Source organism: Mesitornis unicolor, unplaced genomic scaffold (assembly GCF_000695765.1).
Source record: "Mesitornis unicolor isolate BGI_N332 unplaced genomic scaffold, ASM69576v1 scaffold572, whole genome shotgun sequence".
In the NCBI taxonomy this organism is placed as follows: Eukaryota; Metazoa; Chordata; class Aves; order Mesitornithiformes; family Mesitornithidae; genus Mesitornis; species Mesitornis unicolor.
In genome coordinates, this window is record NW_010166921.1 from 21,783 (window position 1) to 42,479 (window position 20,697).

The following is a 20,697-nucleotide window of genomic DNA, read 5'->3' on the forward strand; positions in this document are numbered from 1 at the left end:
ATGTGTTCAGTATCCTTCAAAGGTATCCCATAATAGCCAGTAGTTCTTTACAAAGGTCAGTGTAAAATCATATCCTGTATTACTACATATTTCAGAGTGTTCCTTGTCTGCCAGCTCTTCAACTGAACTTTGTTAATGAAGGCAAAGTTTTCTAGGGTTATCACTCTGACCCTTAAACTGTATTATCTAGAAAACCATAAACCTTATTAAAAAAAGATATGAAAAAGTTTATAAAACATTCTCTTAGCAGATCCTGTTTCCAGTCTCACCTTTTGATCTGAAGTTTTAAGTTCTTGCCACCATGCCTGTCGATTACAGTGGAACATGGGAAATGGAAGCGAATGAAAATTTTGAAGGCTACATGGTTGCTTTAGGTAAATGAAAAAATATTAACTACATAGAGATAAAATGTTTCCATTTTAAGAACAATACTTCTAAATTTAATTAGACTATTTCTGTAATGTGTGTTGTGCCAATCACATTAAAAATTGAATAATGGTAATGTACTTGTAATTACAATATATAAATATATAAGCAAGATAAGACTTGTAGCCAAAGATATTATTCTTTACTTAGATAAATGAAAAAACAGATAGAGATGGAAAAAAACCAAAACCAAAATGAGCAAAAAAGACTAAAAAACCAAACCAGGCTTTCAGATACAGAAGCTGGTTTTTATTCCTGGTATCTACATAATGTAACAATCAAGCCACAACCTGGTTGCTCTGTTAAAGAGGAATAACTATTCTGTACTGCTAAAGCAACAATAGTGATTGGTACTTAATTAGTGCCTTGAACTAGTAGAAATTATATTTGCCAGTTGTGTGGTAAAAGCTATAAAAGACTGTAAAGATAAATGGGTAGGTATTTCTGACAAGTTTTCTGGGAGTCATCCTTACACAGCCAGGAGACAGGAATCACAGGAGTTCTTAAACATACGTTAACATGCTTAACTAAGTTTGATTTCACTTGGCTATGGCCATCATTGATGGCAACAATATATGTATACATGCAAAAATAGATTATTTGCTCTTTAGGCAACTGTCAATAACTACGTTGTTAGTCACTTTATCATTAGAGGTCTCACAGCTACAATTTGTGCATCTATTGTATGGGATATTCAGCACACTCTTTGTAGATGCTGGAATACCAAACCACTGTTAACCGAATGCAAGCAATATCCTTCCTGGTTCATAGCAAGATCAAGTTTATATTGTTTGTAGATTTATTTTTTCCCACACTGACAGATTCAATTTTTTTAATGCTTGTGAGATAATTTTATGAGAGAAATGTCTTCTTTTGCTGCACTTGATTTTTTCAACATAAATTGCCTTTCAAGCATTTTTGTTCTCATAAAGACATAAACTTTTTGCCCAAGGTCATTATGATTATGCAAGTAGGGACAATTTATAGCCCTGAGGGGCCCAACTGGGTGCATGCACCGCTCATTCCCAGATGTCTCATGGTTTTCTATCTAGTGGTCATTGATTTCTATCTTCTGTTCAGCATTTGCTCTTCATATTTCTCTGCCTTTCTACAGTACCTGACACCACTGGAAGAGTGATGCTGATAAACAGGATCTATTTGAGGTCGAAGTACCTTATGCTTTTCATCAGAAGTTTAGATCAGACTCGTGGCTTCTTGTGCTTTGTTCAAAAGGTGTTGAGATGAGTTAATAGAGATCTAAAGAACTTGTTTGCTCAGATTCCAAAATATCTACTTGTAAAGATGTAGATTATAGAAACAATGCAGTAGTTCAAAATCAACTGTACAGCCAACTGTATCAGGGGGATTGGACTGGATGATCTTTGAGGTCCCTTCCAATCCCTAACGTTCTGTGATTCTGTGATAGCCACCTTTCACAAGCTAAGAAAACATATTTCTTAGGAAGAAGAGTCTAAAACATGGAAGGTAATCAGATAATTAAATATAATGATTTTCAAGTAATTCAATAAGAATTGTCTAGCTGTCATAATACAAGTATTAATTATATCAGCTTTAAACTAAACTTTAATTATTATAATCCTTATATTCTGATCCTTTGATAATATATAATCCGTTTTCCAGTATTACCATTCTTTTTGTACCATAAATGCTCACATGAACTGGTCTGCAGCAGTTCCTTATTGCATCTCAGTGGCATCCTTAGAACCATTTCAGTCAGTGGATAAACCATGACTTTGTTATTATTAAATCAAGTGGATTTTTCATCCATTTCTGGTCTTATATATCCCAATGGAAATTAGGAGAAAAATTGATGGATTCAGCCTACAATGGGGTCTGGACTACAGGCATCCAATACTGGGATGGCTGCCTATAAAAAAGCAGTACCAGTTCATAAGAGTAAAGCAGCTTTACCCACTCAGTAGCCTGAAACAAAGCAAGAGGAAGAATGTGTTAGTATAAGGAATGCAATATTTTTCCTGGGAAATACTTTGATTCATTGCCTAACATGGGCAATACTTTGCTGGAGAGGTAACCACTGAACTTCCTGATAAAATTTTCAGACTACCTTCCCAGTAAGAATGGCAGCAACGGGTTGGGATGAAGGAGCTATTTGCAACAGTTGTCTAGATCTGGTCCTTCATAAGTACACCATGATTTTTTGTGTATATATGCATATATATAACATGAGTTATACAAATTTAAACCTGCCAATTAATCAGAAAACAAAACAAAACAAAAGAAAGAAACCCCATGAAGATTCATGTAGTTATAGGTGATTCTCAGAATGGAAAGAAATGACATGGAAAGGGTGAAAAATCTATTCTTCTGCTCTGCTTCTCACAATTTTACATATGGTTGATAAGATTTAAAGTGCTCAGGTTCAAAGCACATTGAGGTTTTGCTTTTAAAAAAATTCATCGATCCTCATAATTTATATATATGCATTACTATACTTTAATTAAGGAAAAGTTTTGCCCTTTAAGCCAGAAACTTTGATTTTATCATAAACATGTTACAAAGTACTTTAATCTACTATAATAGAACAATATATCATTTTTATTGTTTGTGTTGTTCAAAATGCAGTTATGAAAACCGTGCTTTAATAAAATCTCTCCTGATTTTTCTCCAGGAGCTACCAGATGAATATATTAGTCAGAAAGAGCATTTCTTTAGAAGTCTAGACATTTTTTTTCCACAGAAAGAACTAAATTTTACGTTACCTGGCTATAAATCAGACTCAGGGATACCTTTAATCCACCACAGCAGATAAAATATACCCAAAAAGTCTTGAATATAAATACTGAACAAGGACATTATTCCCTGTGTTAAAGAGTCACAACGTTTTTCAAGCCAATCCTCTCACTCAACTCCATCAGTACTTCACAAGTCGTATAATGAATCTACCGAAAGACCAAGCGCTCCGTTAGTGTGCGGCATTGCTGGGCTGACAGTGATTAACTCACACGCGAAACCACTAAAGGAAGGCTAACAAACCAAAACCATTTTTCAATCTCTTGCAGAAGCATGTTGAGTTTATTTCATTTGCATATAGCACCATAATAAAATTCACTGCCAGCTGGTCAGAAATATTTATTGCAGATGGTAATGCAGCTGGCAGTAGGTGGACTGTCTGGGGCAAACTGTCATGGTGGTAATACATAATCTCCTCTTGGTAACTTCCAGTGCATTCAGTTGCAAGCAGTTGTTTACATTATAATGTTACTTTTCATCGTGAACAAAATAAGGATATGAAGGAGACCAGTACTGCATAAAATGTCGACAGAATACTAAACAGGAGCTGTAAAATACTGCAGTTTGATACTTTCTTGACTTCTGACTTTGGATTTGTCTTTCTTTAACATCTAAACTACAATTTATTTCTGTGTCTGCTGTTTAGCAATAATGTATAAGTAAGGCTTTTATGTGATGGTTTCTTTTTTATTCATTGGTATGATTTGTATTATTTTAAATTAATTAATCTCTTATATACTCCCACAGACTATAGGCTCATCATAAAAGTAAGACGCAAAAATCCCCTTGATTATATACTCATTCTAACATGCTTACTTTCTGAAAAGGAGTATTATTCTGAGATCCTTCTTTCTGGAGTGGCCAACATTTGTAACCCTGCAGGACATAAGCTAGTACCCTCATACACCTAAGAGCTACATCATTTACACTGCATGCTTAGAAAAGGGAACGGCTCCCAGGCATCAAACGATAATGGCACTCCTGGCATCCCACAGCTTGGTGTGTGAATGAGGCCAAAAAGGCAACAGCAGTCTTAACAGCCCCTGTTGTTTCACATTCTCCAAAAAGCCTGCAGGTTCATGTGATTTAACAAGCCACTATCTATTCACTACTGGTTGTATGTTGTAACTCTGCTTATAACAGTCCCACGGATATCCTGTTCATAATAAAACGTATAACCAGTGGAAGGTCCTCGAATTGAAAGTCTACTTGCAAACACAAGGTTATTCTTCTTTGAAATTACCTTTTACCCTGCAAAATGTTGCAGGTAGAAGTGTCAACTGTGGAACTATGCTCCACATAAAATGGGGTTTTTATGATGAATAAATAGAAGTGCTGTGTTCTTCTTATTTTTGGTAACAAATATTGAAATTTTCATTCTGATACTCTCTTTTCTGGTTTTTTTGGGCAGATATTGATTTTGCAACTCGTAAGATTGCAAAACATTTGAAACAAACAAAGGAGATTATTCAAGATGGAGATAATTTTAAAACAAAAACACTCAGTACTTTCAGAAACTATGAACTGAATTTCACTGTGGGAGTGGAATTTGAAGAACATACCAAAGGACTGGATAACCGAGTGGTGAAGGTAAAAACTTGGTACCTGACATCTTTACACTACAGTCAGCATCAGGAGTGAGCAGCTGAATACGTGGAAAAAAAAATCCAAACCAACAATATTTTACAGAGGATTCAGAGGATTTTTATAAAGCAGAAATAATCTGCATCTCGAGATGTTTTCTTCCCTGCCACAAGCATTTATTATGAATGCAAATCAGGATGGTTTCTCAGATACGTGAGAACAGTCATTAATTACATGTTTCTCTAGGGAGATTTTTCCAGCTTTTCTATGACACACCTTTATGTATTTAGAAAGTAGCAAAACTGTATTTTTACCTAAGTATCTTCCTTAATGAAACTGTAAATTCTTCCCTTTGAATTTAGGACTTTCTCTGTGGTTCAATACAGATTTTCTGTTCTGAATGGCTAGGTTCACACTGTATTTTTCATCTGAGCCTACTCAACCTCAGCTGGACACTGTTAAAAATAAACCTGCACTCAGCTATTAACCTCAAGGGAGCTTTGGGAAGGGACAAGAGAAAAATGTGAGCCAAAGCTAGGGGTGGCAGGCCTATTGGCAGGCAAGGAAGCCCAGCAGTGCATGCTTTATTATCTTTAGGATCATAAGAGTAACTTGAGCTCAAAATTCCCCTAGGAAACCATGGGCATATGTTCAGACACCGTTCAGTGAGCTATGTGGACAAGCAATGTTTGGATCAAGGACCATATCGTTGTGTTAGCTGTGTCCTGCCTCCTGTGACAGAGAGTCAATTAATAAGCCCGTTCCTGTGAGGCGTTCAAACAAGACTGTATCAGGGAAGTCAGTGAGGAAAAGGATACATAGGAGCACTGATTAAATTCACTTACATGTTTCAGTATCAATACTGCTTCTGTTTTACTCTCTTCTCACCCCTAAAATACTTAAACAAGATGTTCAAAGGCAGAAGGCCAGTAGATCTTAAATTTCCATTGACTGTCCCCTTCAGTCTTGCAGCACCTGCCTGTCTGTCATCATCGACTGAATCTACTCGCGTCAACTCTTCTGCCAATTACCCCAGTTTTATTCCTCTCAGCTCTCTTGCTTTTGCTTTTCTCCAGACTTAAACTGTCTTTTCCATCAGTATCTGTTCAATAAACGAGGTTTCAGAACTTGTTGCCAAACTGTGAGAAGCTGAGATCAAACAAGACCTGTTTTGTTTTGGCAATTGCCACAGGAAATTGGCAGCATAAAGGAAATGTTTATATTTGAATTCACAGCATCCTTCGCTGAAATGGCACATATTTAACAGAATACATTGTTTATTCCCTTTGGATCACTTTTCATTCTCAAACTAACTTTGTGCACTGTAATTCCCATTACTTCTTCCAAATTATTTCTCATTCACAGCACTGCAAGCCACTAAATAAGACATTTTTTTCCAGTATGCTGAATATCCGTCTCTAAATTTTCTTCCTATCACTTTCTCCAGTGAGCACTGGGTGGGACATATTCCTGTGACAGACTTTATGCTTCAGAACATTGTTCCCACATCTCTTTAGATCAATTGAAGTCAGTACTATGGATCTAAGGACTCATTAGTTAAATCACTCCTTAAATCCATAGACTAATGCTCCTCTAGTGCTCTTCACCACTACCAAAGCCATTGCCTTTCTGTGCAAAATCATTTCACTTACAGCCTCTTCTCTTCATTGTCAGTTATTTGGAAGGAAGGAAACACAGCTTGTACAATTATAACCCCACCTGGTTTAAGATTTTTTGCCTAATATTCTTTTCTAAACAAATTATATTATTTGTTTCTAGCAAGGAGAGAAGGAAAAAGCAGCATGCTATGCCATTATTCTCTGGACTGCTCTAAAATAATTTTCCGGTCTTTTTATTAACAAAACAATGCCTCCAACACATTGAAGTTAGATGAAGGTAATAAAACTGCTAGGCAACATTTAAGTGTAAAGAGGGCATGAATAATTTAAAGAGGATGTAGCTTTAAAATTCTGTAAATAAGAAAGAAGTTAACTGAAATGGAATGAGTTTTGTCTTGTTATTAATAGAAAGCTCCCTCGTAAGTGAAATAAATCATCCAGTGCTGAACTAGTAAATGAATTAAGGTCCCAGGTACTCTTGGAGCTTTTTAATAACTGAACTTCCACTGACTGTAACTGGTCTCTGGTGAGGATTTACTTATGATACACAGTTAAGTGTCTCCCTAAAGTACAATGGTTCAGATCTAGAACAATTCAAACAAAGTTGCTTTGAATTTAGTCCACCATATCTGAGTAGAGAATTTAGCCTGTAAAGAGAACTTTTCCTTACAGGTATGGTCATTCTACTCCTGGACATGAATCAGCATACTCAGTACCCTGTTTGTTAGTGATAGGCTCTGAGTAACACCAAATCATACAGTGGTTGGGGATGGAAGGCACCTCTCGAGATCACACAGTCCAACCCCTCCGCTCAAGCAAGGTCGGCTAGAGCACATTGTCCAGCTTAGGATCATATCTCTTTAAAGGTCTTTTGTGAAAGTGCATGAAAAATGCTATAAAATAAATAAATGTATTGTATGAGACTATATTAACATACATTTCCTCTTACTATTTTATGCAGAGCTGGAAAGGATGTTAGCATGGCACTAGTTGGTACAAGCCGTCAGGTCTTCACTAATGAAACAGTACAGTATTTTTATTAAAGGCTTTAAACAGCAAGGGAAGAAAATTACAGTTTGCATGCATGGCACAAGTATCTGTTAATTCACTCAGCAATTCACTAGTTAGTATGAACACTTTATATTCATGTGTGTGAAGAAATACACAGACACGACAACAAAGCACTGTAAAAGCTTCAGATCAAAACACTGCTGTCATCTGGAATATATCTGGGTTTTGGTTGAACGGTTGATTTGGGTTTTTTTAGGAGGAAGATGCAGAATGGTAGGAAGCAACTGTAATTGTGTCTTCTCATTGTTTGATTGAGCTTATTTTCATGTATTCGTAAGCTTCTCGTTAACATATCTGAGTTAATTATCTGATTCATGCAGACACTAGTGACCTGGGATGGTGACAAACTCATATGCGTTCAGAAAGGTGAAAAGAAAAACAGGGGCTGGAAGCACTGGATTGAAGGAGACATAATGCATCTGGTAAGGGCCGCTATCCAGATACATAGCACACAACTGAGACTGCAACAAAGCACAGTTCTTCCATTTCCAAGGTTCTGTTCCTTGTTCTAGTTAGAATGGTCTTTATTCAGACAGGTCTGATCTCTGAACCCTAAGGAAATCCCTCTTCTGATACAACTCAGGAATGCGCAATTTCTTCCCATCTGCTCCCAATTAAGTCATAACCCTGCAGTGTTTTTTTTGCTCCAGTCTGCTGCCCTCCAGCTAATAAGCCTTCTTGTTACATTGCACCTCTAACATCATCTCGTTCTCATCTAATCAGTGGTAGAAAAAAACAGTATGGGAGAGATTGCAAGAAAAATATTAATTTTTTTTTTTCTGAAAGAAGCACTACGAAATTTCAGCATAACACAGATCGGAAACCTCTGGATACTCAAGAGGATCCTGCAAACAAAACCAATCTACACTGCAATTAATTCGTGCTAGTACAATAATAAAGACAATGCATTCATACATCTGAGTTATTAAGCTGGAGCCCAAAGATAAGTGAAGTGAGTCCAAGAGAGACCAGAAGTGCCTGTGCAGGAAATAAGCAGTCAGAGAAGTCCAGAAAGATTTCAAAATAACAGATACATGATAATGATTCCAGATTTTCTTGGGAGATCAACAAAGAAATGGGCATGATAATGTTGGATGGTGCAATAGGTGGGTGCGGATGGATTATGGAGCTCATCGTTTCTATCTGATGATTTGCATCTCGATATCTCCTCCTTCACAAGTTTACCCTACAGATAGTTGGTGTGGCCGATCACATTGCTTTAAAGTCTGTGTGCTTTAAAGCTCAAAGCAATGAATTAAAAAACAGTCTGCCACCTAACTAAACACCAACTGCCTAGCACAGTTTTTCAACTCTATTTTAACACATATTCCAAAACAGACCTAATAAAAGTTCTACATGCTGGCACCAGGATTCAGGCTAAGATTGGTGGAAACAGAGACCACGTAGATTCTTACAACAGTCTTCAGAAACTCTATTGTGGGTTTGGTCAACTGCTGGCCAAAAAGCTTCACCTTCAGCTCACCTCAAAGTCCTATTGGCACAGGAGTGCTGGCTGATCAGAAGACCAACCTGACTGCATTGCAATGTGCAGGTGTGCCAACCTTTAGAAGGTCAGCTGCAACACTGGGCAAAAATGTATTGTTCTGGCCTCTGAAAAATGGCTGGGCGCATCCCTGAAGCAAATGCCCCCGTCTTGTTAAAGCATTCTGTATTAATTTTTATTTCCTTGTTTCATTGCTTCTCATGAATTATGAGGTAACATGTGAATTATAAACTATAACAGCATATTGTTTTAATAACAGAACATGAAAAAGCCTTGCATTAAAGTGCAATTTTAATGCATTTTTTATGTTTGCTCTTCTTAGAGCTCAATTCAAGTGTCAAAATCTAATTATGCAACATGTGGTGTGTGCCTGCTGATTAGTTACATATAATTCACTACTTTTTCTGTTCTGCTCTTCTCTTCTGTTCTCTTTTTCATAAGCGTATCTCAGCTGTAGTAATTTCTGGTGGGATCTGCAGCATATGCAAAAAATAGAGATTGTACCAATATATATTTCCTAATTGTTTTATCACTGTAGGAACTGACATGTGAAGACCAGGTGTGCCACCAGACATTTAAGAAGAAAAACTAAAACTGACCAGAAAGCCACCCAGATCTCCATCACACTCTTATGCTGTTATGTTTTGTTTAAAAAGAAGAACCAAGCCAGATTAATAATTCTTTGACACTGCTACGTGGATGTATTTTGTGCACGTTTATGGAAACAAACTTGTTTTATAGAAATAACATCAAACAGTTACAAACGTCATAAATTTCTCTGCCTTTCAGTCTGGAGTTAAATAAAAGTAATTGCTTTTCAAATAATGCTTTCCTATATTTTGTAATCATTTCCAGATGAATGTCCTTCAGCAACAAGGCTGAAAATTAACAGTCACAATTATCTGAACTGCAGTATATCTCTCCACAGTGCTATAATATCATAATATATTTGGATGACTGAGTAAAATTGGACATTCATTTGACCGCTTCTATTTAATTTAGTCCTGGATCACTAAGTCCACAATTTCCAGCAACAGAATGGTTCACTGAACACAATAGCTGGCCTTTCACATCTAGGTTATCCATCTGAATTTGGCCCAGGTCTGTAGCTGCTAGTAGTTATCACCTGATAACTCATGGCCCTTGTGAAAAGCTGTAGCTCCTTAATACAGCCCTAATGTGGATCACTGACAGTGCTGCTAACCTCCAGTTAGAAGTGGCATCCTACTCGTAATCCCAATGGAGTTGTCCACTGACTGAAGCAAACTCTGCACTCAAGAGTTGCTCCGTGATGTGAAAACTAAGGCACACTTATGGCTATAAAAGAAAAACTGCAGAGTATATAAAACTGCATATACATTGTGCATAAAGATTACCCAGCATGATGCAATCTTCACCTTTCAGAGACTTTAAAAAGAAAACTAATTTCCATGCCACTCTCTTCAGTCAGTTTTATTTAGGCTTTTTCTAAAGAATTCATGTTCTTCACTAAAGGCAAGTTTAAGTTAACCAGGGATGGTGAGCACTACTTCAGTAGATGGAAACTGAAATTATTCAGCAAAATGCATGCACACGTTCCACAGAACTGAAGAAGGGCTTGTATGCCCAAAAGTTCAACTGTTTTTTCCCAACTCTATGAATTTTTCTAATAAAACATGCTGTCTTTCCTACAAACCTGCCTCGCAGATATAGAAACTTTCGCATAAACTTTATCACCATTTCCATTTCCTCTTGTCCATCAGCCCTGATCTTCTGTTTAATATGGTAGGAGTGGAAATTCACACAGATCAGTAGTAGGGAATTAGAGAAAAGATGTGCAAAAAGACTTTGCTGAAGCGGAGGAACATATGCCTTCTCATCATTCCCACCTGCTGTTTAGCCCACTCACTGTCAATAGCTCAGGATTAGAAAGGGATGAGACAGTCTCTCAGCTGAAAACTAGGTTACATCTGCAAAAACTCATATCTGATTAATATGTCACTGATACTTACATGACCATGGGTATATAAGTGCATATGTAGAGATATTTTTATGAATTGGACTTTGCTTCTCCTCATAAAAGTTGACCTGGTATCAAACTTCCTGTGTACATTAATTGAGCAATTCTCTAATGAAGAAACTGCACTTGGAGCTGGCAAACTCCTTATTTTTCTTATTCAGTCCTGACCTGGACTTTCCATTAGAAACATATTTAATTCCTATTTCTAAGTCTCAGCTAGTTACTAGGCTAAGAAGTACCACAGTTCATTAAGCTTTCAAACTGTGATCAGAACAAAGTAATCACTAGGAAACAAAACGTGCATGTTTTAATCAGTGACATTGCTCATAGCTGGCTATGCCAGGAGTAAGCCTGCACAATGCAGGGTTTCATAACTTCACTCCAAATCACAAAACCATAAATCATACATCATAAAACAAAGGAAAAGCTTTCATATGTCACAGAGAACTGTCATCAATTCACAAATGATGAGTCTGAAGGTGGAAAGCAAGCATTCCTCAATTGATTTCTTATTATGCTTACTAGTTTTACGTAAGGGATATGGTTGGGAAGTAAATGAAGTAGGCAATTGGGCATTTGAGTAGACTTTGATTAGGAGATAACTGGAGATCTGACTCTATTTTTTTTGCCAATTTTAGAAAAGAAAATTCCAGACTTTTTAACAGGGAGTGAGAAAATGTGAAAAGTTTTTTATGCTCCAAAACAACATTTTCTTCCTGCACATACTGATATGCAAGAACTTGCCACATCCTTTACAACTGCATGCACAGAACTGGAAACAGATTCATTACTTTGTATTGTAATTACTTACAAAGTTATACTTGTTTGTATCATATTTGTGAGGTTAGGTGAGTCTCTAAGCTGTATAAAGTCCCTTATCTCCTTCTCAGCAGATTTAAATACTTGCACTGAAGGAACAAACCTCGCTGGTAAATCAGAGAATACTCATTCACATTTTTTCAGCCCTCTGGCATGCAGTGCTGTCTCAGCTGTTTTGAAGAATTACCAATTGCATTGATTCTTTTCCTCATAGAGAATATTATTCAAATACAGCTAACAGGAAGAGAATTTACCAGCAACCTTCTGATCCAGAAAACAGAAAAGCCTGTACCAACAAAAGCACTTCCTAGTGAGTACAATACTGGGTGAAAAGTCAGTGCTGGACTTTTGTCAATGGCAATGACAAAGGTGTGTATAAAAAATGTTTACAGTGGGATTTCTAAAAATCCTCTGCATTCAGCCAATTTTTCTCCCTAAAAGTCAACAAGCATTTTCTTATCAACTGTTAAAAGAAGAAAGCAACACTGCAGACAAATGCTGTAGAGTAATGTAAATGTTCCTACCAATAGCGTTCTGTGGCTAGTTCCTAAGATACTATCTTGTGTTAAGCTCTGAAGGGTCATCTAGGTACTGAATGCACAGAACAGCTTTCAAATTTTCCATTAATATTGTATGCACTCTCCTGATTTGCTGCTTGAGAAAGATGTCTACTCCACTGCCATCTGGCAAAAAGTCTGATGTTTCTAAATCAGCACTTACTGCAAGGTCTGATGAAGACAAATAAAATTTCACCAATAAAAGCTGTTTAGTTACATTTATTCTTTTTAAGCAAGGGAACATATTTTACCTTAGTGGGGAGATTCAAAGAAAGGCTTTCTTCTGAACACTTTTTCCCACTAGAACATAGTCTGTTCAGGTTTAATTTGTGATGGATTGTCTTCATTTAGGCAGTTTTTCTGTCACTCAATCACTCTTCCCCACTTGAGGAGGGGAATTGGGAAAAGGAAAGGACATCCATGGGTTGAAATGAAAACAGATTTAATAAAATAATAAGAAACTAGCGTTAATATAAAATACACAAAGTTGTACTCAGCCCATATAGCGATTGTGAGCTGTGTGCCCCCAGCAGTGAACGCTAGATGATAAACACTGCAAACACTGCAGCTCCAACAAGAGTGCAAGGGTCACAATGAATGGGGGAGTAGGCCTCAGGAGCAGGACAACAGGCAAAACCCTCCAGGGATGATGACCACTGAGGAAAGAAGGCTGTCTTCAGCAAACTCCACAATTTATAGTCAGTGTGATGTTTATGGTATGGCGTAATTCTGTTGGCCAGCTTGGGAGAGGTGCCTTGGCTTTTGCTCCTCCTAGCTTCTGCACCTGGCTAATGTGAAACAGCTAAAGACCTTGGCCACTATGGCAACTTCCATAGCAGGGATGGCCACACACTGAAACCAAGTGTCTTATCAGCTTCTTTCCTATCAAATCAAGTGCTGTAATCTTCTCAAAAATGCCACTTGCCTGAAGAGAAAATTTATTCTATGATTCTATCCCAGCAAAACCAGGACGTGGATTTGAAGGGCAGAGGTTGCAGATATTTTAATTTCAGCTTGCTGATTATACTTGTTATACAGATGGTAGAGATTAGAAGAAAGAATTTTGTGAAAATGAGATTTCAGATAAAATGAACCAGACAAGCTTTTTGATAGCAGCAAAAATTTTGTCAGTTGTTCTCTCAATATCACACTTGGTTTAATTATATCTCACAGTGCAGTGCTTCAATCATCATTAAATAGGAATGGGAAGGCAATAGATGACAGTACACATTCCAGAGTTATTATACATGGAGGAATGCATGGAAAGATTAGGGGCTTTGCCTTATGTGACAGCAGAGACTCCACTTGGCATAAGAACATAAACATGAAAGGATGCTGCTAAAGGAATGAGGGTGCACTATCATCCATACCTGAAGACAAGAAAAGAAAGACAGGACAAGAAGTAACAGACTTAAATTGCAGCATGGAAACTTCAGACATTCAGCAACAGCTCTGCACTCAAAAGACAATGCAGGACTGGAAGAGGCTGGCAGATGAGCTTGTGGAGTGTCTATGGTCCAACCATAGTATCCACTTTCTTCCATCAGCAAATCAAGCTGAGCTGTTCATTGTACCTGTAGTAACAGTTGACCAAAAGACTGTCAGGATGATCTCAGAGATACTATGTTATTATCATTTATATGAAAAAAATGGCCAAATAGTGTACCTGCAGTAAAAGAAAGGCTACAGCACAAACTCATGTTTACCAGGACTCAGAAACAAGCTTTAAGAAATTCTCTTTACCTATTTTTATGTTTCTATACTTTGGCTTCCTGCTGTTTTCAGTTTAGGTAACAGTATGTCACGGAAAGGCTTTCTGAAAATCTGATAAACCCTTCACACAGGCTTTTCCTGTAAACTTAGTTATAACTTCAGAATTAAACCACGGCATGAAAGCTAAGTAGGATACCTCCCTGTGAAAGCTGCAAAGGGCATTCCTTTGAACTGCTTTTAATATGTAGTGCCCTTTGCTGCCTTTTGTCACTGCACCCACAGTCAAGCATTTTCCTACAGTTTCTTAATTGTTTTTTTCTCTCACCTTTATTTCATTCACTTTTGGATTTATATATATGCATCTTTATACACACATGCATTTACATTCAGAGGGGAGAGGGCTTCATTAGCCTCCATTTGTTAAAAATGCGGCATAGGTGTCCACAGTTGTTTGCCCACACCTCCACAGCTTTTGAACCAGTTGCCCAGTATAGGTTGGCCAGCCAAATCTGACAGAGGATAAGGACTCTCCAAGATATAACAGTTCTACAGTTTCATATGAAAATTAATGGCCAGATAGAATGCTTTCAGTAAAAGACAGCCTACAGGGTGAAATTATGTTTATCAAGCCCTAGAAAAGTCACTTAGGATAAAACCACGATAAATGTCTGTAACCATGGAAAACCTTCAGCTGGAGTTCTTACCTTGATGCCAATGAATTCAACCATGAGAGAAAATCCATAGGAAACCAAGCTTCAGTAGTTCTGCTGCTCATAGTGGTACTTGTCTTATTGACTGTCTTATAATATTCAATATTTTTGCTACTATAGACTTTGAAGCTGCAGAATTTAATGCATTCAAAGTATCAGTGTCAGAAAAGTGTGTATTACTATTCACTGTTATTGCTTCAAAGATTCAATAATGAATGAATGCAATAAACTTCCTGAATGTTTAGAAGCAAGGTTTTTAAGTTAAACATTTTTCTTTTCTAAATAAAAGCATGTGACATATGGCAATTTTTTTCTGTTATCTCAAAACGATATCTGAGAATTTACATTTATTTGTATAGACATATGTCACATTGTATTCTTTTAAAGAAATCACCACTAACTTAATCTAAATTAGACTCTCATTTTCTAAGTGTTTTTGAGAAGAAACTCTCAGTAAAACAGTCAGGAATAACACCTGGAAGATAAGCTTTACTGGTTAGAGGATTAAGGCAGAGTTGAATGGCTCACTTTGTGAAATAACAGCCTTGGTTCTTTAAAAACACAGATTGCTGTTTGCTACTAATAGCTGTCTTGAGTAGCGTTACAGCAAATTGCTTTCCTTGGTCGCATAAACTGAATACACAGAAAACATGAAAACTTAGTTAAAATGTTAGCACATCAAGAGTCACTAAAGAAAAATAACTTTCGCAGAGAAGGGGTTTGTATGATCATAATTGAACTATTTCTGTTTGAGCAGATTTGTGCCATTTAAAATGAGAAGCAGAACCAGATTTCCTACTGCCATTTAGTAGAAAAAAAAAGTAACTCTGCAGCAGTGCAAAAGAATGTTGATTGTGACCAAATCACAGTGGCAGGAATAAATTAACCATCGGCCGCCAGGCTGCAGGGGCCAGTGGGATCCCCAGTGAAAGTCTACACAGCTCTAGCCCTTGCCCTGATCTGGACTTGCAGTAACAGGGTTATCAGACTGGTTTAGTTACCCGACTCACCTCACTTAGCTTGTATGTACCTGCACTATGTGAATCGACAGGGGCCATGCAGTACTAAAAGAGGGTAATACTTATCAGGAGATTATCTTATACCAATGAGATCTTTCCATGGAACAAGTCAAGTCAAAGGAATTGCCCAACATATTTTAGTATAGGAGTTAAAACCTCTGTAATGTTCCATTGAGACTTGCAGCAACAGGGTTATCAGACTGGTTTAGTTACACCTCCTCCTACCCGACTCACCTCACTTAGCTTGTATGTACCTGCACTATGTGAATCGACAGGGGCCATGCAGTACTAAAAGAGGGTAATACTTATCAGGAGATTATCTTATACCAATGAGATCTTTCCATGGAACAAGTCAAGTCAAAGGAATTGCCCAACATATTTTAGTATAGGAGTTAAAACCTCTGTAATGTTCCATTGACAGAGCATGAAGTGCAAGGCAATGAAGATTCTGGCGCTTGAGCTCAGACTTGAGTTTACAGGTTTTCATCACAAGGATAAATCTCTATATTCTGTCGATACAGTTTATGTTTGTCTTTTCTTTCAAAGAAGAAAGTCAATCCTTCCCAAAGTCATAAATAAAGAAAAAAAAATCTTGGCTGTAGATCTCAATATAAACAAACTATAAGCAAGGCTGTGCATGAAAACACTACAACAACTTCTCACGTAGGTGTTTTTATGTATAAAGTATATGATAGAACTCTGTAGCTGTCCTAGTGAAAGTAATTTAAATAAAATGAGACCCAGAACATTTTAGGGCTCTTCCAATGAAAAGCAGAACATGAATCTAGTATGATTCTAGTAGAACATGAATGCTAGAGCATTCGGGCTGCATGTTTTAGTTGTTTTCTGGATTCCACTTGGACTAAAGAACAAAATAGAGAACCATTTCAATCAGTTGGTCTCAGACTGTTAAATGATTTCAACTTAGCCTTCTACCCTGACCACTCCATTAGGTTTCTGTAATGAAAACCATTACTACTCCTATCCTTTTCTGTCAGCTGCATCAGCAGTAATTAATCTCCACTGACCGAAGAGCATAAAGGTAGCCTGGTGCTTTAAACACCCTTTTTTTCCTCTGCATTATAATGATTATGTATGAAAAAAGATGCCAGAGATCGTCGTTAGGTAGGAGAGGATTCAATCTAAGAACTTCTGTATCTAGTTCAATGCCAGGTCTTATTATTTAGCAGTATTAATTAGAGAGACAAAAAATAAATCTCAGTTTCTACAGCTCTCCTTAATGTGTAAGATTGTAACCACATCACTGTACGGCAAAATGAGCTGCAAAGTACAGCATGCCTGCCCTATCTAATGCATGATGTAGGTGAGCTTTCTCAAATACTTACTACTAAAACACTCTATAGCCCTTTATGAAGTTAATTGAAGCCATGGAAGAATTTTTAACATCTTTTCTAAAGACAGATATTTTAATTTAGTGATTATTCCTGGAAGGTACTTTATATAATTATATTTTTAATAAAATGAGTAATACAATAAGCATATAATATACTATACTTCCTATACTATAATCTTCAGTATAGAAAAATTTCCCCAAAAGTCTGGTCTACACTGCAAAGGCTCATTGCTCAAAACCTCCTTTTGTCACTAGAAGTATAAATACAAATCTGATATAAGCAAGTAAAGCACGGGTTTTGTCTTGGCCAAATCAAATCTACTTTCCCAAGCAACAGAACTCTCTCAACCAACATACAGTCACCAAAAATACTGCTGACAAAGTAACACTGGCTTCCAGTGTTTTTTGTATAAGGCTCCAGCTTTTATTTGCAGTCAGAGCCAACCTTCTGAGTTCCACCTCTGAGAAGCCCCTCAAACAACCCCATCACTAATTTCTGTTACATTTAACATAGGAATATTCATCAGTTGTCAAGAAGCAGTTCATATAAAAATCAGATGGCATTTTTGTTAATGTCTGTTCTTAAATAATTTAATAGTTTCAAACAGTGGATAGCACAACTTCCAGTTACAAACCCATCTAATGAGGCTGGAGTTTGTCAGCAAAACAGCCAAATATGCGTAGAATCACCACAATGTCCTATCATATGACATATGTGACAGTAAATTTCTTTTGTAAAGGGTGGCTCAGTGGAGGTCTTTGATAAACAACAGAATTATCACAAAGGAAATAGTTCCTGTTGGTCAACCTGATGCCAGGAACTGCTCACATGCAACTGTCCACTTGTGAATGTCTACACTGAAGTAATGTTTAACAACGAAGGAGGAAATACCCCATGTGTCATTGAAAGGGAGGCTGTTGTGATTTTCCTTAGATTAATGGCAAGTCACTGCCAGGTAGAAACATCCACACATTTTACTGTGGAGCAGCTGGCCCATGTTTATTTGTTATTTTGAGGTAACCTGCTTGTGTATCACAGACTACAGACCTGAGGTTTATTAGTGCAGAGACTAATGAATGAAGAATAGAAATGATAATGCTTGTCTTGATCTATGATTAAACAGAAGATTTCAGTCTCTCTCTAGCTCAGTCCACACAGGAATTATTTATGGATGCAAAAAATGTAGGTACCTGGATGAGTGACAATTTTTACAGATGTATGAGTACGTATCATACAACAGATACAGTTATGCCAGAATTAAAACGCTTTACAGATGTATAGTTTATTTTCACCCCCTCGACCTTCTGGTACAGAAAAAGATGCACCACATGAAACATTTATACAAGCATTTATCCACATATGCTTAATGTCTGTTAATGGGTGGTGTAAAGGACACTATCCTGACCTGCTTCTACTTTTAAGTTACAGCTGTGAAGCAGGTGGACATGAAAAAAATTGAAAGAAATGTATGAAGAAAAACTGTTTTTAAAAGGAGTTTTGTCTAAGACAAATAAATTATCAGTATAACAGCAGAAGAAAATCAGTGACCAAAACCAACCACCCAAAACCTACCACTCCCCTAAAGAAAAAAAAGAAATCCCACAAAACAGCCGGAGTTAAAAGCAACAGTGAAAACTGAAATCATTTTATCTACTTCAGTAGAAGGCCTTCAAAAATATGTGAAAAGCCTTGTTTCCCAGCTGGGTTTATTGAGAAACAATTTCAGGATTCCAGGTCCAAACATCAGTCAGGGAAAAGAAAAAAAAAGAGAGATTAACAGAATCAAGGCGCCATCTAGTGGCTACATTTGAAACACACGGGTAAGGGCGGCTTCCTGTGGTTTTATTACCGGAGTTTTCCTGACTTCTTCACAGACTCAAAACAAAAAAATACTGTCCTTATTGTAATTTTATGTCTCCATAGTAAATTGAATAACATTCTTATGATTTTTCCTATTTTTTTTCAAAGTACAGAAGTGTTAAGGTGAGTAGTGTAAACCACATCACAATTTTACAAGTTTTTTACACTGAGGGGATTCAATTCTGACTACATACTAAGTACATATTATTAAAATTCATCAGTTTTAATTTGAATAGCCATACAAAAATAGTACATATGCATTTTTGATAGGAGAATTCCATGTGCCTCTTCATAAGGATATAAAACCATGTGCAGGTGCTGATAGTTATTATTACTAATTGGAGGGGGATAGTGGGGGAAGTTACCTATGTTTTAGAGAATAGCAGCATAAGAGGAGTTAAACCAGAAACCTCTAGGATTAAAAGAATAAACTGTTTTAGCTTGAACTGGGGCTCTATATTGATCCTCACTCATCAACAGATTGTATACTTCATTTTTGAGAGTGAATTTGTCCAGAAGATCTGAATGCTGCAAATCCTATGTCAAGTGCCATTTATGTAATAAGATTGACAAAGGACTAAAAAGAGACACTCAAAGCTAAAAACCTTGATTGCTACAGTCAATTTTTTGAGTTTAAAATTTAAACTCAGAATAAACTCAAAATGTTTGAGTTTAAAAACTCGAATATTGGGCATGGATGGTTGTGATAACTTGCAGTTATCAGACTAGATGAAAAGGTTACATAGCACACCCTGTTCCTGTTGAATTACACATATGACTATCACTGAAAATTTCAATTATTCAGGTTCTACTACAAATGGGAAAAGAAAAGAAACAGAGCTTGTGTAGGACTTGTATATATAAATCCATTGTTACAACTGCCTCTGGCAATACATTATTTATGTGTGATTATTATAAAAGAGCAAGAATAAAATCTAATACAGCTCTCATCACTGCCTGCTCTCCTATAGAAATAACTTGTTACTGTGTCATTGTGAAGAAAAAGCTTCAAATACAAAGACACGCATTCAGTGCCACAGAAATGCTATACAATTCTGTGATTGCCAATTGTTTGAACTGCAATGCAAACTGAGAAACCATTTAACTGTGCAGCTCAAATCACAAAGACAGAACGGTCTTAACCTTTCCTAAAAAAACCCTGCATGTTACAACTACTAAAAACAAATAAATAAATCAATGAAAATTTTAAAGGAAGCCCCAAACCTGTTACCAGAGCCACTTTCTATATGACAGGCATATCTGGAGAGAATGGTTCTGCATTACATTCACGTTTTAGGTTTCTAAAAGCTTCTTCTGACTCCCTGCATAAATCAGCATGACCTGAAAACAAAACTTAGCAGTAGGGTTCTGGTTTGATGTGCCTAGCACACCACAAGCCTGACCTGCATTTGAGCCAGTGGTGAAACAACTGCCATCAAACTATAAAACAAAAGACTGCTCACAGCAGAGCATTAGGTCATGTGGGATGAGTGCCTCAGCAATAGGATCTTAGTAATAAGATGACAGCTACTCTTTGACCTCAATTTCCTTCCCTTTGTCGAGAAAATACACAACTGAAAGATACAGTCTTATATCACTGCAGTCACATAAAAGTAGTTTTAAAATGCTTAGTGTACGTTTGAAACAGATACTAATGGAGAATATTCAGCTATTAATGCTGTTCGTTTC

At 36.9% G+C, this 20,697-nt stretch overlaps 1 protein-coding gene across 1 annotated transcript; it reads left to right on the forward strand.

Moving 5' to 3' along the window:
* Positions 1 to 248: 248 nt before the first annotated feature.
* On the forward strand, positions 249 to 9,749 carry RBP2 (retinol binding protein 2, cellular). Its single transcript, XM_010195119.1, has 4 exons — positions 249 to 374; positions 4,610 to 4,788; positions 7,793 to 7,894; positions 9,515 to 9,749. Exons 1-4 carry the CDS (start codon positions 302 to 304, stop codon positions 9,566 to 9,568), a joined length of 408 nt encoding a protein of 135 aa, XP_010193421.1. The 5' UTR covers positions 249 to 301; the 3' UTR covers positions 9,569 to 9,749.
* The last annotated feature ends 10,948 nt before the right edge of the window (positions 9,750 to 20,697 follow it).

Coding starts and splice junctions, on each gene's coding strand:
- RBP2 (XM_010195119.1), top strand. CDS start 302: ATGCCTGTCGATTACAGTGGAACATGGGAAATGGAAGCGAATGAAAAT. Junction 4,789..7,792: donor TGGATAACCGAGTGGTGAAG/GTAAAAACTTGG, acceptor TGATTCATGCAG/ACACTAGTGACCTGGGATGG. Junction 7,895..9,514: donor AAGGAGACATAATGCATCTG/GTAAGGGCCGCT, acceptor TTATCACTGTAG/GAACTGACATGTGAAGACCA.